General features: G+C 40.4%; 2 protein-coding genes across 5 annotated transcripts in view; both read left to right on the top strand.

Moving 5' to 3' along the window:
- Positions 1–3,199, top strand: part of gabra5 (gamma-aminobutyric acid type A receptor subunit alpha5) — a 50,223-nt gene extending 47,024 nt beyond the window's left edge. For all 4 annotated transcript variants that reach the window (XM_010871296.3, XM_010871294.3, XM_010871297.3 and 1 more), the window contains exon 10: positions 203–3,199. In XM_010871296.3, the coding sequence (XP_010869598.1) occupies positions 203–505 (303 nt within the window). In that variant the 3' untranslated portion in view covers positions 506–3,199. The remainder of the gene's footprint in view (positions 1–202) is intronic.
- A 6,667-nt stretch (positions 3,200–9,866) lies between these two features.
- The window catches only part of LOC105027379 (gamma-aminobutyric acid type A receptor subunit gamma3), a 130,288-nt gene continuing 124,990 nt past the window's right edge, over positions 9,867–15,164 (top strand). The window contains exons 1-2 of the mRNA XM_013134824.4: positions 9,867–10,074; positions 11,089–11,234. Of these exons, the coding sequence (XP_012990278.3) occupies positions 10,022–10,074; positions 11,089–11,234 (199 nt within the window). The 5' untranslated portion in view covers positions 9,867–10,021. The remainder of the gene's footprint in view (positions 10,075–11,088; positions 11,235–15,164) is intronic.

Genomic DNA, 15,164 nt, shown 5'->3' with positions numbered 1-15,164 from the left:
TTGGGTGCAGCTTAATGCAAAGCACCAAAGCACCATGTGAAATGAATTTACTGAAATGGAACAGGTGTAGAAATGACCAGTGAAATGCCCACTTACCAGTCCATTCCTGACAAGGCCGTTAAAGACTAAGATCATATAACAACGTGTCGGATAACTGTACTTAATAATAGGAATAACACTGCTGCTTGTCTCCACCGTGCAGAAAAAGGACCCTATGGCTTTGTCAAAAAAGCCCAACAACACCTGCCCAGGTGGGCCGAACTACAACCCCAACCAAATCAAGGACTCGTCCATCTCCACCATCTCCAACACCGCCGCCGTGCCGCTGAAGCCGGCGGAGACAAAGACCCCTGACCCGAAAAAGACTTACAACAGCGTCAGCAAGATTGACAAGATGTCCCGGATAGTGTTTCCTGTGCTCTTTGGGACCTTCAACCTGGTCTACTGGGCTACCTACCTCAACAGGGAGCCTGTGATCAAAGGAGCAGTGAACCCCTATTCATAGGTACCAAACGGCAGCCTAGCCCCTAGGTTGCGCACTACTTCTGACCAGGCCTCGTAGGGTTACGGTTAGGGTCTACAGGGTTCCTGGTCAGAAGTAGTGCACTACATAGGGAACAGGGAGCCATTTGGGACGTAGGGGCTCCTGTCTCACCTCAGCCAGTACAGCCATACTGTTGGATATACTAGACCAACCGCCCACCCGCCCGCAATCTTATCAAACACAATGCAAAGCACTTAATCCTTTATTCTAATCATCGTGGATTACCAGGACAGTTCCCTTGTTGTCATATCAACAGTGACTGCATGATTATTGAGCTATAACAAGGAAACAGTCATAGAAATATAATCTATAGAAGGGGCTTATAGTCTATAACCCTGGCAATTTGACTTGTAAATGCATGGTTGGACTCCATATCGTTGCTCTGCTGTTAGGATGCAATGCCTTTCTATAGATTATATTTCTATAGGGAAAGTGTTATCTCTTTCCACTATAGGATACTCCCTATTTTACTTTCTAAAAGCTTTGTTTAATTTCACTCATGTTTCACGTTTCTAGAGTGCCAGTCATCCCTGGTGATAAGTTTCTCTGACCGAGAACATTTAGCATTTGGCATATATAGTTTTTCTTCCTTGGTCGTGACATTTTTGTGTTTCTGAAAGTACAGAAAGGCCAAATGCTATGCAAAACAATGTTTCTACTTCTGGTTCTACTGTTATTCTTATGATACTATGAAACCTATTTACTTTTGCTTCTACTGTTATTCTACTACTACGATACCAGCTTTTCCCTTTGAAACTCCTGGTCTGCGGCCTAAGTGACCCCCTATTCCCTCCACAATGCCCTACTGTTGACCAGAGCCCCAGGGGCCTTGCTCAGCATCAGAGCACTATATAGCCTAGGGAATAAGGAGACATTTGGGATGCAGACCTGCTTTGTATAAAATGGGCTGAGAACTCCCTACTGTGTGTTCAACATGGAGAAGAAGAAGAAGACATGCTGAATGTGTTGCCTTCAGAGTTGAAACCACTCGTGGATGCACTTACGTTTCCTGCAATTACTTTTTCAAAAAATCCATTGCTTTCTATGGCCATGACAGCTATGTTGTGTGACTAAATAGCCATTTACAGTGAAAGTTTGAAAGAAGTGACATTGACCTGTGAAGTACTGTAGTAGACAGCTCCAGGCTTGCCGAGGCTCCATGTGTTTGGAATGAAAGACTTTTGGAAAAAAGAAATAATACAATGCTCTGCTGCTTTTAGCTTGACTAGGCTCCATAAAACTACTACGTTAGCTTGGATTAGGGTTGCAAAGTTCAGGTAGGTTTCCAAGGTTTCCCACACAATCTTACTTGGAGGAATTATCACTGATTTCCTGATTCTAGGAATAATTCAACAGGGATTTAGGGATAACCAGGGAATTTTGGAAAAGCTACCAGCATTTTACCACTCTAGCTTTGATGTAACGCTATCTGCAGGTACAGGAAAATGGAGTTAGGCTTTTGCTTCGATGACTGGAGATGCCATTAGGGCTTAAGTCAAAAGTAATGTACAACAAAGAGCAAATGGGGGCAATTATGGATGTCACCGACAGGTGATTGTCTGAAAAGCTCAACGCCTAGCAGCTTAAACAGCTTTTTCAGATTTAAGGGTGTTTGGGCTCTTTGAGACTTCGTTTTACATTCAACTGTTTATTTATCTTCATTCCGACTTCTTGATAACTGTTTTGTTCTTTCCTGTGCGCATTGATAATTACAGTATATTTATGAATCAAACTTTTTGATGCTTTTGGAATAAAAAGTTTACATATTTCTCTTCATGTTTCTTAGGTTGTTAACTGTATTTGACAAGTAGAGTATCGTGTAAATTGAATGAAAAAGGATGCATCTCAAAATCATTCAATAGCCTTGTTACCTTTAAAGATGGAATCGCAGTAAGGGCCTGCCCAACGGACAATGTTGTTATTGTTTTGTTGAGAATGTAGAGCTGCGGAGAGTTGAGCATATTGGTAAACAAACAATATATGCACATGCGGCAATTCTATAGAATGTGCAATGAGGTCAGAGCAGTCATGTCAGGAGAAAAAAAACATTTGTACTTACTGAAAATTCTTTGTAAGTGTAACATCTCAATCTGATGAGGCCATTTCACCATAATGGATTCCAGCTTTAACATTGGAATGATGAGAGAACATTGACGGAAACAGTTAATTATTCAAAATCACCTGTCTATCTTGATTGTCAGACAATGAATGCTTTGTGAAAGTGCTTTTTACTGTGTTTCTAAGTGCAATTTGTTTATTTTTTATTCACACTGACTTTGTTTCCCAAACGTGCTCAGTGTTCAGCAATTGTTGTCAATGATGGTTTTCCAATATAATTTTTATAAGTGGATTGAGCACTGAAGATTCTCTCCCACTAAATGAAAGAGCAGGATGTGGAAAATACAATGACAACATAACGTAACATCTGCACAAAGGATGGGTTTAGAATTGATCAAAGTAGAAGATATTCTAGAAGAAATTAAATTTCTAGATGCACTGACAATAGTTCTGTTGCTACAGGACCAATCCACCCATTCTGCAAGGAGGAAGCTTACTATTACATTTCAATTGATTTGTGTCAATCTGTCCTTTTCTGCAAACCAATGCCTCTTATCTCTGAAGCAATAAATACATGCCTGATATGATGTCTCTGGACCTACAGCTTCTACTATTATTTTATGTCTCCTATAGCAACTGAAATGTATTTATGTATAAGATAGAGCAATAGACTCTGCTGTTTATTAATGTATCGGGACTTATAGTCTTTACTACAGTGAGGGAAAAAAATATTAGTTCCCCTGCTGATTTTGTACGTATTTCACTAATTAAAATGCAAATCAATTTATAACATTTTTGACATGCGTTATTCATGATTTTTTTGTTGTTATTCTGTCTCTCACTGTTCAAATAAACCTACCATTAAAATTATAGTGATCATTTCTTTGTCAGTGGGCAAACGTACAAAGTCAGCAGAGGATTTTTTCCCTCACTGTATTTATATATGTCTCAGGACTTGCAGCCTCAACTGTGAATGTCTCTGGACTTATAGCATCTACTGTTTATGAATTTCTCGGGACATACAGCATCTACTATTAACAGTGGGTCTCAAAAGTATTCATCCACCTTGGATGTTCCCACATTCTATTGTGTTACAACATGAAATCTAAATTGATTTAATCAGGAAACACAAAAAAGTCCTTAACGTCAAAGTGAAAATAAAATAATCTAAAATAATTACAAATATAACACAGATGATAATTGATCTGATGTCACAGTCAATCAATCAATCAAATTTATTTATAAAGCCCTTTTTACAAAAGCAGTTGTCACAAAGTGCTTTACAGAGACACCCGGCCTTAAACCCCAAGGAGCAAACAACAGTAGTGTTGAATTTCAGTGGCTAGGTAAACCTCCCTAAGAAGGTCGAATTTTAGGAAGAAACCTAGAGAGGACCCAGGCTCAGAGGGGTGACCAGTCCTCTTCTGGCTGTGCCGGGTGAAATATTTTGATTCTCAAACCACTCCAGAGAATCACCTGTCCCGCCATTCTTTATTTCTGGTCTTATATAGACCATTATTTATATTTCTGGACTCACAGAGACTACTATTTATTTATGTTTCTGGACTAGTGTAGACTACTATTTATATTTCTGGGCTAATAGAGACTACAATTTATTTATGTTTCTGGACTATTGTAAACTACTATTTATATTTCTGGACTAATAGAGACTACTATTCATTTATGACTAATAGCATCAACAATTTATTTATGTTTCTGGACTATTGTAAACTACTATTTATATTTCTGGACTAATAGAGACTACTATTCATTTATGACTAATAGCATCAACAATTTATTTATGTTTCTGGACACATACAGTATCTCACAAAAGTGACTACACCCCTCACATTTATTTGATTATATCTTTGATTATATCCCCATTCACACCTGGGACATGAAAAGATATAATAAAATATTTGCAAGAATGTGAGGGACTTGCACTTCAAGTGTGTTTCCTCTTGATTTCCGAGCCATTCTGGTACATCAGTCAACACTCACGGTAAGGCTCCATTCATACCACCATACACAGAGTTTAAATCACATGTTGACATCTGCTCATGACGGCTGTATCAGCAGCGACGAATCTTTACTGAAGCTTTATTAAACGAGAACATAGATCAGGCTGCATTAAAGCCTGGCTGAGTGCCCTGCTGTCAGGGGTACAAACCACTCTCATACTGAAATATGTAATAATAATAATCTTAATGAATATGAATGCTGCTACCACTACTACTACTGTGCCATTAATACTACTAATAATAACACTAACAATACTGTAAGTAAATTTGAATACAAAGCAGTCTTATCAGAGAAATACATTTCAGACCTTTCACACTAGAGACAACGCCTTTGTCTTAGAACATCTTCTGAACAACTTCTTTATTCCTCTGATCAGACGTTGCCAGTGGACTCCCAGGACTGATAAGGTGGACAGTGGAGGAGCGGAAGGAGGAGGTGGGAGGAGTGGGAGGTAGGACGGGGAGGGAGGAGTGGGAGGGAGGACGGGGAAGAGGGGAGTGGGAGGGAGGACGGGGAAGGTAGGTCTGGGGGTGAAACATGCTATTGCTGATTCTCGAATGAAACAGTCAGTAGGGAAATCACTCAACACCTTCCCGTCTGTCTGCTAGCCTGCCTGTCTGCCTGCTGTTGCCACAAAAGAAGAGAAGGGTCTTTCCCGAATTTCTGCTTGGATTATAAAGATTAAATCCTTTCAGCATGTTAAACACATACTAAAGAAGCATTTGAAACATGACCTGATTAAAACATTTATACAGTAAGTCCATTATAATGTCTAAATACTAAATTCAGATTCAGATGTATAAGAATGGGCTGGTGGGTCCAAAATTAAGTAAATGTAATCAGTAAAAAATAAACAAATCTGGATTACAGTTATATTGTTAAAAGACGACTGATTACATTTCGATGACAGTAAGGGGTCTGTGTTTGTCCAAAACTGAAACACATGGTCTATGGCTCTATTCACAATGTCAGCTCCGTTTTGATCCTTTTCCAATAATTGTTATTGGACCCCTGGGTTGAATGGGGGCATTGGCCTCAAAATCATTACTGTAAGAAAACAGTGGAACTATAACAGTTATGAACAAATAGGCTTCTGATCAATCAATCAATCAAATTTATTTATAAAGCCCTTTTTACAAGAGCAGTTGTCACAAAGTGCTTTTACAGAAACACCCGGCCTTAAACCCCAAGGAGCAAACAACAGTAGTGTTGAATTTCAGTGGCTAGGAAAAACTCCCTAAGAAGGCCGTAATTTAGGAAGAAACCTAGAGAGGACCCAGGCTCAGAGGGGTGACCAGTCCTCTTCTGGCTGTGCTGGGTGAGATATTAAGAGTCCAATTGGAATAATTTATAAATGCATGTGGGCTAAATCCAGAGTCTATTTAAATTTAGACTAGGTCAGAAGTATGACCAGATGGACAAGGACAGGGACAGCAATGGGCCCCCCAAAACAGGTACTCCGCAGGTGTGGACCAGGGTTAGGGTTAACCCTAACCCTAACCCTGACCAAAAATTCAGAAAATACATTCCTCATATCAACAACGATGTATAGTGGAGAAGGAGAACTTAGTGGGGAAGGAGAACTGACCCAATCCCCCAGCACAATAGTATAGCAGCGTGAGACCTTGGGACTGAAACAGGGGGGGTTCGGCAACACTGTGGCCCTACCCGGGGGAGGCCCCGGACAGGGCCCAACAGGCAGGAAATCAATCCACCCACTTTGCCAGGCATCAACCAAAGGGACACCCACCAACCGCAACCCCCCTGAATGAGGGCAGAGTATTGCCAGCAGCGTACAGCCCAATTGCACAATTGCGATACAAAGAGACAACAACAAGCCAGTTACTCTTCCCCTGAAAGGCATTGAAGGGAGGGCATCCCAGTGGTGATGAGAGCCCACCTGGCAAGACAGCAAGGGTGGACAATATCAAGCCTTCTGGTCACCTTCATGCCCCTGGGCCAGGCTACACCTAATTATAAACCGTGCTGTAGAGATGAGTTTTTAGTAGACACTTGAAAGTTTGCACTGAGCTTGCATTTCTAACCTTAATTGGCAGATCATCCCACAGTAGTGGAGCTCTATGAGAAAAGGCCCTGCCTCCGGCTGTTTGTTTAGAGATTCTAGGTACAATTAAATGTCCTGCATCTTGCGATCGTAGGTTACGTGTAGGTATGTATGGCTGGATCATTTCAGCAAGGTAAGTAGGAGCAAGTCCATGTATTGATTTATAGGTTTACAGTAAAACCTTAAAATCAGCCCTAATCCTAACAGGCAGCCATACCAACAGAAGATCACAGCAAATCAATCTGAAGTCAATAACAACATCATGCACTGTCCCAGGATCCGCGTTGTCAGATATATCAAAAACAAAAACTACAAAAAAATTATAATCTAGAAACCTTTAAACTAAAATGTGGGCATACAGTCATGTCAAGAAGTAAGTATGCCCTTGGAAATGTGTATTTTTTGTGATTGGACATATAAATGTGTAATCTTCACTTCAACACTATTTTCTCATTTAACTTTTATTTAAATAAGGAAATCAGGCATAGTCCAAGGCTCTTTTGTTGAATGCTGAGTTACAGAAAGAAAATCCATAAAAAGAAAACATTGACAGATATAGGTAATCTAATTTAACAAACGACACAGAAAGAATATACTTTGGAATCATTTATTCATAAAAAATCTCAAAAAATTCAATTTGTAAGTGCAGAGAAAGTAAGTACACCCCAGCTTTAATAGCTGCTTTTGCCGCCTTTGCCTGAAATATCTTCATGATGTCATTTTTTGTAACTTTCTATTAGTCTTTTACATCAACTATAGTACGAGGTCTGTTTGTCCACTGTTCTTTAACAGTGTCATGATCGAAGGCTTTCTTGCAAGCAAGGCCCGCTTTAAGTCCTTTCATAGCATTTCCATAGGATTGAAATCTGGGCTTTGACTCCATTATTCCATAACCCTCCATTTCTTCTTTTTGAGCCATTCTGCTGCAGCTTTGCTTGTGTGTTTTAGATCATTGTCCTGTTCTAAGCTTTATGTTCCGTTCAGCTTCAGCTTTTTTTGGCCTCAAATCCTCCTCACAAATTGTCTGGTACAATATGGAAGTCATGGTTGACTAAATTATGATAAACTGTCCAGGCCCTGAAGCAGTAAGGCCGCCCCAGACCATAATCCCCATACCTTTATTCACTAGAGATTCAAGTGCTTCAGCTCTTGACTTGAATTGGCAGGATGACCTGTAGATTGTAGGTTGCCAGTGGTCTGGAGTTTTCTGCATTTGTAGATGATTCAATGGATAATGGAAAGAGGTACTTCAGATTGCTCGGAAACTGGTTGGTATTCACACAAGACCCATGGGCATCACGTTTCTTCTGAGGACCTCAGATTGATATTTTGATCTTGGCATGTTGTGTTCCCACCACACCATATGGTTAAAACCAAACATGACCATGATTGTAATTTTTGTTAGACTCTAATAGTTACACGGTAATAGTTTTCTGTTCATTTGCACCTGTTTTAATGCAACTGATTCAAATTTTACATGTCGGGTTGTATTATATTTTAAGGCAAAAGGAAATTGCATTTCTGTTCATTTTAATAACATGAATTACTTCAAAGCTGTGTTTTTTGTGTGATTTGTTGAATGAATTTGATTACCTGTATTTCTAAAATTTTGTTGGACTGCATCTCTATTTAAGTCCTAATAGATAAGATTAACTTTATTAAAGAAATACAAATCGCTAATCATCTGAAGAGGGTGAATAAAAGTAGATACAAGTTGAGTATTTGGTCTCATTTTCTTGACATGTAATGACAACATCACACTTCATTAATTGAGATTTAGAAAAATTCAGTTAAGTAAAGGTCAGATAGAGGTCCGACGTGATGTAACTGATCAAGACCAGAATGGGCGGCAGATTAAATGCAGCCAAAGAGACCGGGATCCTGCATTTCAAACGTCAATGAGACTGGACTTCACGGGGGTTTAAAAAAACATCCCCATTTTTTTTGTTGATAACTTATTTGGGTGGATACTTGTAGGTTCTATGGTAGGCAGGTAGCCCCTCCCTTCTGCATTGCTCTGTTCGGCCACAAGAGGATGGTGTGCCGTACGGGGCTTCACAACGGCTGCCAAAGTACAGAATACACTAGATTACACAGAATGCACTCTTCACTTGTACTTGCACAGTAGCCTAGCCTGCAGTTGCACTCCCTCTGTTTTACAAGCACACACAAACACACCTCTTTGATATGCTAGAACATGTATGCATGTTGGGAAGCAAGATATAGCCTAAGTGGTGTTGCAAATCGCCAACAGAGGACGTCGCTCGACTTGCTCGTGTTCAAAGATTAATCTTAACGAAAGTTCTGTTCGATGTCAACATAGCGTATGCGCGGAGAGGGAACGCGTGGGCGCCGTTAACTCAGCCAGTTACCGCTAGTCTGGCACATTACTGCAACATGCATCTTTGAGAAGGAGTGGGTGTTGGGGAAAAAAAGAGAGCAAATGTGATGCCTAGACAATGGAAAAAGACAGTTTGACATTTAAAGTGAGATGAATGGGGGGGATAGCCGGCTTGTGTCCATTCATTGATTTATTGTGTTTTTCTATTCAAACTTTCCAAATACTATTCCCCCTGTCATTACCAATAGCATTCCGGTATTCTTCGTATTCCATCAATATTGGTTAAAAAGTCCTTTAAAAAGCCCGGTAAAATCAGAAAGCATTCTTAAGCTACATGATTATGATACTCTTACCTTTTTCTTAAGGGGTGTCATAGCCGTGCCGAAATAGGAATACTATTGAAAATAATTAACCGGATTTCAAGATTTTAGTGACAGTGCCAAATGATTGAGGGATTCCTTAAGTTTGGTAATGGCATGTGAATGCATTTATACGGAGAGGGGTATGACGTAGCCCTACCTAACGCAGAGGGACAGAGGGCTCTATCAAATGAATTGGGGGGTTTCGAGGCAGCGACATCCCCTACCCATCGAGAGTTTGCACCCCTTGTTATGGCCGTCATTATGTTTTTATATCTGTTGATGCAGATATCGAGGATAGCAGCAGTAAGTGCAACTTTAAGAAGGTATAGGAGGAGCTGGTCTATTATCTGAAACAATTTGCTATCGGTGTTGTGAAATTAATTAAGATTTTAAAGCGCTGGTTTCCTAGGGCGGAAGCGTTATTTCTCGTTGGATTATTAACTATTTACTAGTTTCTGCAGCTCACATCACGCTTAGAGCACGCGTTGGTAGCTATCCCCAGCTGGCGGAAGGGAAATGACCAAAGGACCATACCGCAGACGGGCTTTTTATTTTCACTCTATTTCATCGTCTCTCCCATCGCATTGATCTCTGTGACACATTCAACTCGTAGGCATCTTCATTGAAAAATGTCAGCCAAATTATTGAGCTACTTCTTACTTCTGTCAGTCTTTCAAGCGTGGTAAGTTGTGTTATAGCCTTGTTTTACGTTATTAGGCTAATTGTTCTTGTGATTTTGCGGTTTGATTTATATACCCCCTCAAATGTGCTTTTTCAAATATCTTGTGTTGATCCATAGCATAATTAATTAATAACAGCCGACAAGATTGATTAGGCATATACGTTTACTGAAGCTTAAAAATGTATACATCTAGAGCTTTTAAAAAAGTAGCTTAGACCACCCAGGTAATTCTATGAAGCCCAATTTGTGCGCAGCCGGCTGTGTCTCAAGATATTATATCAATTTCCACTAAACTTTCGCACAGCACCCTTTATACTGGAAAGGGCGTTGACATCTTAATATGTTAAAATTATAATGTTGATCATAATAAAAAAATTAAAAAACTCTCGGGGTTTCAGCAGGTTTTGTTCTGCAGAAGAAACGGCTATACGTCTCAGTCGGTGTATATTCTACACCTATATCAGGTCTGAGATTCCCTGTATTGTATTTTTGCAGATATAGTCAGGGAATATTGTTGCTACTATAATGTAGAATATAGAATAATGTAGCTTGATGTACTTTATGTTAATAAGGTTATGTGGCAGGTGTTTTAATATGTTATACAGTTAATGTATGGTTATGCCTTTTTCCAACATACGTAGGCCTATCATTCTGTTTTCCAGGTGAAACCGAAAACGTATATGTAAAAAATGTACAGTCAATTGTGCTTCATCTAGAGTTGATATAATCTAGGAAATATGCTTCTCAAATACAGTTTTGAAATACACCGATAATACATATATTTTAAGGTTGCCTATATGATTTCTGTTTTTTGCGGGTAGCCTATATTTTGATTTTAGTGTGGCCGAGTTTACTTTTCAGCATGCATTCTGTTCTATAAACCTAGGATATGAACAATTGTAGAAAATATGCATAGATACGTATAGTTTATACATTATCTATCGGAAATACATTTCCTCGAGAGTTGGTCTGTTTTAGTTTTAACCCAAAGCAATGTTTGCTTTCCTCATTCAGTTCTCAAAAAAATGAATATGACGAGGAGTATGAGGATGTTACTGTGAACCAAATGTTGGTGCCGAAGACCACGGAATCAGACGCCACGGAGATACTGAACAATTTACTCAAGGAATATGATAAGAAGCTACGGCCAGACATTGGAGGTGAGTCTCTTATTTATAATGTATTGAGAAAAGCGCTGCCCGAACGGCTCTCTGTGAGCGCTGTCCACGGTGCTGAAATCACCAACGCGCTGCCCTGGCGTTAGAAGAGGATGATTGCACTGTCCGTAGCGCTGAAAAGTTGGATCATTCCTTGTGAGGTTGATGGCGTTTGGCTGTGCATTGAAGGACGTTCACTATCACATTCCCTATAGAGTACATTACTTTCAGGCCACTGTAGGGTACATCCAAAGACTAAGTTTCCATGTAAGATGCAGTCATAAAAGTGAGTTGGACTTATGCCTTTACCATGCATTGGGAAACACCGGTGATGATGTTCAGATAGCCAAAAAGGACTCAATGTACCGATTTTTATGACATTAGGAAAGGGCGGCAGAGAACCTAGATATGTATTAAATGTCCACGTTTGACTGACAACCCAGTGATGGAACGTGCTGAAGTGCTGCCAGTCTGAACGTGGAAATATATTTTTTACAGTATATACAATCCAGCTTTTATCCATGTTGATATAGGTCTCTGTGACTGACGAGTTGTTGACTGTGGTAAAACATGATCGACTCTAGTGTACCTTATCCAGTGTATGTCTGTGAGAGGGAGATAAAGAGGAAGCTATAGAGCACAGAACCGTCAACACTTGTCTGTGGAGGGTGTGTTTGTGTCGGGAGTTTAGTGTGTGAGTATGTAGGTGTAGGTCTCTATGTTCTCTAGCTCTGTCATGACAACGAAACACGGACAGCCGTGTGTGTAATATTTCATTCTGGGAATTCACCTCACAGCTGTGCTTGTATCTCGCTATTTATGAGCTATCAGCAGAGTTGACATGTTTATGTCTTCTTAAATACATAAACATTCAGATTTGGTTGTGTAGAGGTTATTGCGAAATGTATTTCCCAGCAGGTAGAGAAATATGCTATCATCCTATCGACTGTACTTCCCAAATGTGTCTCCACCTGGTGACCGACTAGAGCCTGTCCGCCTGCACACCACACACACATACACACACACGCAATTGTGCCGCACATTAGAGAGAACCTCTTAACAGTATCCATCTGAGACTGTGGATTGGTTCTAATTGGCAGCCGGTCCCCTACATAGTGTACTATGGCCAATGATGTGTGGTGAAACAAAGTGCACGGCCGAAGGAATATGGATTCCATCTGGGAGTCTGCCATGAGGTGGCTGTATCAGTGCTGGTCAATGAAAGGTCTGGTTCACCATGACCGACTGGGGTCTCCACTGTGTAGCTCAGTAGCTAACTCTGCGAAAATGGATCACGGTGCCTCGCAATGGATGAAATTACATATTTTATTGAATTCTCTTGCGTGATCACATTACCGTGTCCAAAAGCACATACTGTACAGCACATCTCTGTTTCTGTCTGGTTGTATTTGTGTAAAGACTTGTGAGAGTGTGGTTGAATAGAGGAGAGTATCTTGATGATGCTGGGCTGAAGTGGAACTGTAGTGGTTTAAGGGGAGGTGGTTAAGTTAAAGGCAGAGCTACATATCTGTTTGCAGATGGAACTATCTGTTTGGAGGTGAGGCTTTCTGGTTGGTGGTGAGGGCTATCTGGTTGGAGGTTGTGGGATTTCTGGATGGAGGTGGGGTTTTCTGGTTGGAGGTGGGGCATTCTGGTTGGAGGTTGGTGGTTAACAGGTGAAGTCTTACCCAACCAGCCAGATATAGCCTCTCTTACCAAGCCAGGTGAATTCTCTCTTACACAGGAAGTGACAAAAAGTCTCTCTTACCCAGACAGGTGACTTCTGTCTTATCCAGTCTGTAGTAGGTGTAGCCTCTCTGACCCAAAACTGTCTCCGACCCTAATCCTAACCCTAACAGTCCTAACCTAACATCTATGCCTAAACCTAACATAACCTCAGTTAACCCAAACCTAACATATAATGCCTTAACCCAGTTTTAACCACCAACCCAAATAAAACATGCTATTTGCTATTTCCCTAAACCTGAAGTCGGAAATAGCATTTTTCCTATTGGTCACTACTAACAAAAACCTTGTGGTCACTGACTAGTCTGGTTTTACTATCATTGCAGGCACTCAAACACTCATACACAGCGTTATTCCTCAATGTGGTTGAAAAAGACAGGCCGGATGATTTGATGCTAACCTGGAAATGGATTCTGTCAGGGAAAAATATCACAGCTGGCAAAGACGAGTGAACTGGATGTTTACATCTTATGGTCAGCTTTGTGTCCTCAAGAAGTGTATTTTTATTAAGGTTCAGCTGAGGGTGCTGAAAATAGGGCACCCTATTACCTACATGGTGCACTATTTTGGACCAGGTATTAGGTGAAATTTGGGACCCTACTTTTGTGTTCTTCTCCTTTGCCAGTGAGGCCTCCTGGTTGACTTCAGGCTCATTCTTGTGCTAGTCTCTCTTTCTCCCTGTCCTTCCCCTCTTCCCCTCCTCTCATCTCTCTCTTCCTGATACCAGGTGCAGCAGTGCCATTCCCTCTATATCTCCATCTGAACTTATCTCCACCAATGAGCTTCACTAGTTAAAAGCTTTTTCAGCCCTTCATGGCTTCTTCCTCAACAATAATGGATTAACAAATTAACCCATTTGTTCCCACATCCTTCCACAGGTCACATGTCGTCAGTAGTTTTGTCGTGTGGTATTATAGTTCAGTCTTGCTGTGGTGTTGTCATGTGGTATTGTAGTGCTGTGGCGTTATAGTGCTGTGTTGCTGTAGCATTGTCATGTTCTGGTATTGTAGCATGATATTATAGTACAGTGTTTTTGTAGTGTTGTCATATTCTGGTATTGTAACATTGTGGCATTATAGTGTTGTGTTGCTGTAGTGTTGTTATGGTGTTGTAGTGTTTTCTTATTGTGTTGTTTTGGTGTTTGACATCCATCACCTTTGGAATGGCACCTACCTCCAACAGAATGATATCCAGCTCCTATAAAGCAAAATCTCACACATATAGAATAACAACCAGCACATACAGTATAGAATGACATTCAGTTCCCACAGAATGACATCCAGCGCCTTTTAGAGTGACATGCAGAACCTATAGAATGACATCCAGCTCCTATAAAATGGCATGCAGTTCCGTATGAAAGACATCCAGCAGTTTAGAATGACATACAGCAGTTTAGAATGACATCCAGCAGTTTTAGAATTACATCCAGCAGTTTAGAATGACATCCAGCAGTTTTAGAATTACATCCAGCAGTTTTAGAATTACATCCAGCTCCTTAAGAATGACATCCAGCACTTTTAGAATGACATTCAGCTCTTTTCTAATGGCATCAAGATTCTTATGAATGACATATAACTCCTTACGAATGACATCCAGCAGTTTTAGAATGACATCCAGATGTTTTAGAATGAAATCCAGCTCCTTAAGAATGACATCCAGCAGACTTAGAATGACATCCAGCAGTTTTAGAATGACATCTAGTTAATTTAGAATGACATTTAGCTCTTTTTGAATGACATCCTCCTCCTTTTTGAATGACATCCAGCTCTTTACAGACACTCTGTAGTATCAGTGTTGACTTACAGGCTCTGACAGTTTCAGTGTTTCTGTCAGTGTTGCTGTCAGTGTTTGCTGTCAGTGTTACTGTCAGTGTTTGCTGTCAGTGTTTGCTGTCAGTGTTTCTGCTGGTGCAGTGAAAACAGAGTGGCTTCTGTTGTGGCCCGATTATGTCATCTTCCTTTCGGGCTGACGGGGGAACCCTCCCTCCAAACTGGGTCAGATGTTTCTCCATACTTCTCTGTGTGGCTTCTTTTTCTTCCTTTCCATACCCTCTCATAAGTCCCCTTAAACTTCATGTAGTCTGAGAAACTATGCATGACCACACTCAACAAAAAGTTAAAAACTGCATTATGAAAAAGAGATAAATTCTATAAAGCATGATAGATAAAAGCTTTAGAGTACTTTAAA

The sequence above is a fragment of the Esox lucius genome, chromosome 8 (assembly GCF_011004845.1).
Source record: "Esox lucius isolate fEsoLuc1 chromosome 8, fEsoLuc1.pri, whole genome shotgun sequence".
NCBI classification, from domain to species: domain Eukaryota; kingdom Metazoa; phylum Chordata; class Actinopteri; order Esociformes; family Esocidae; genus Esox; species Esox lucius.
This window is presented reverse-complemented; position numbering and strand designations above follow the sequence as displayed.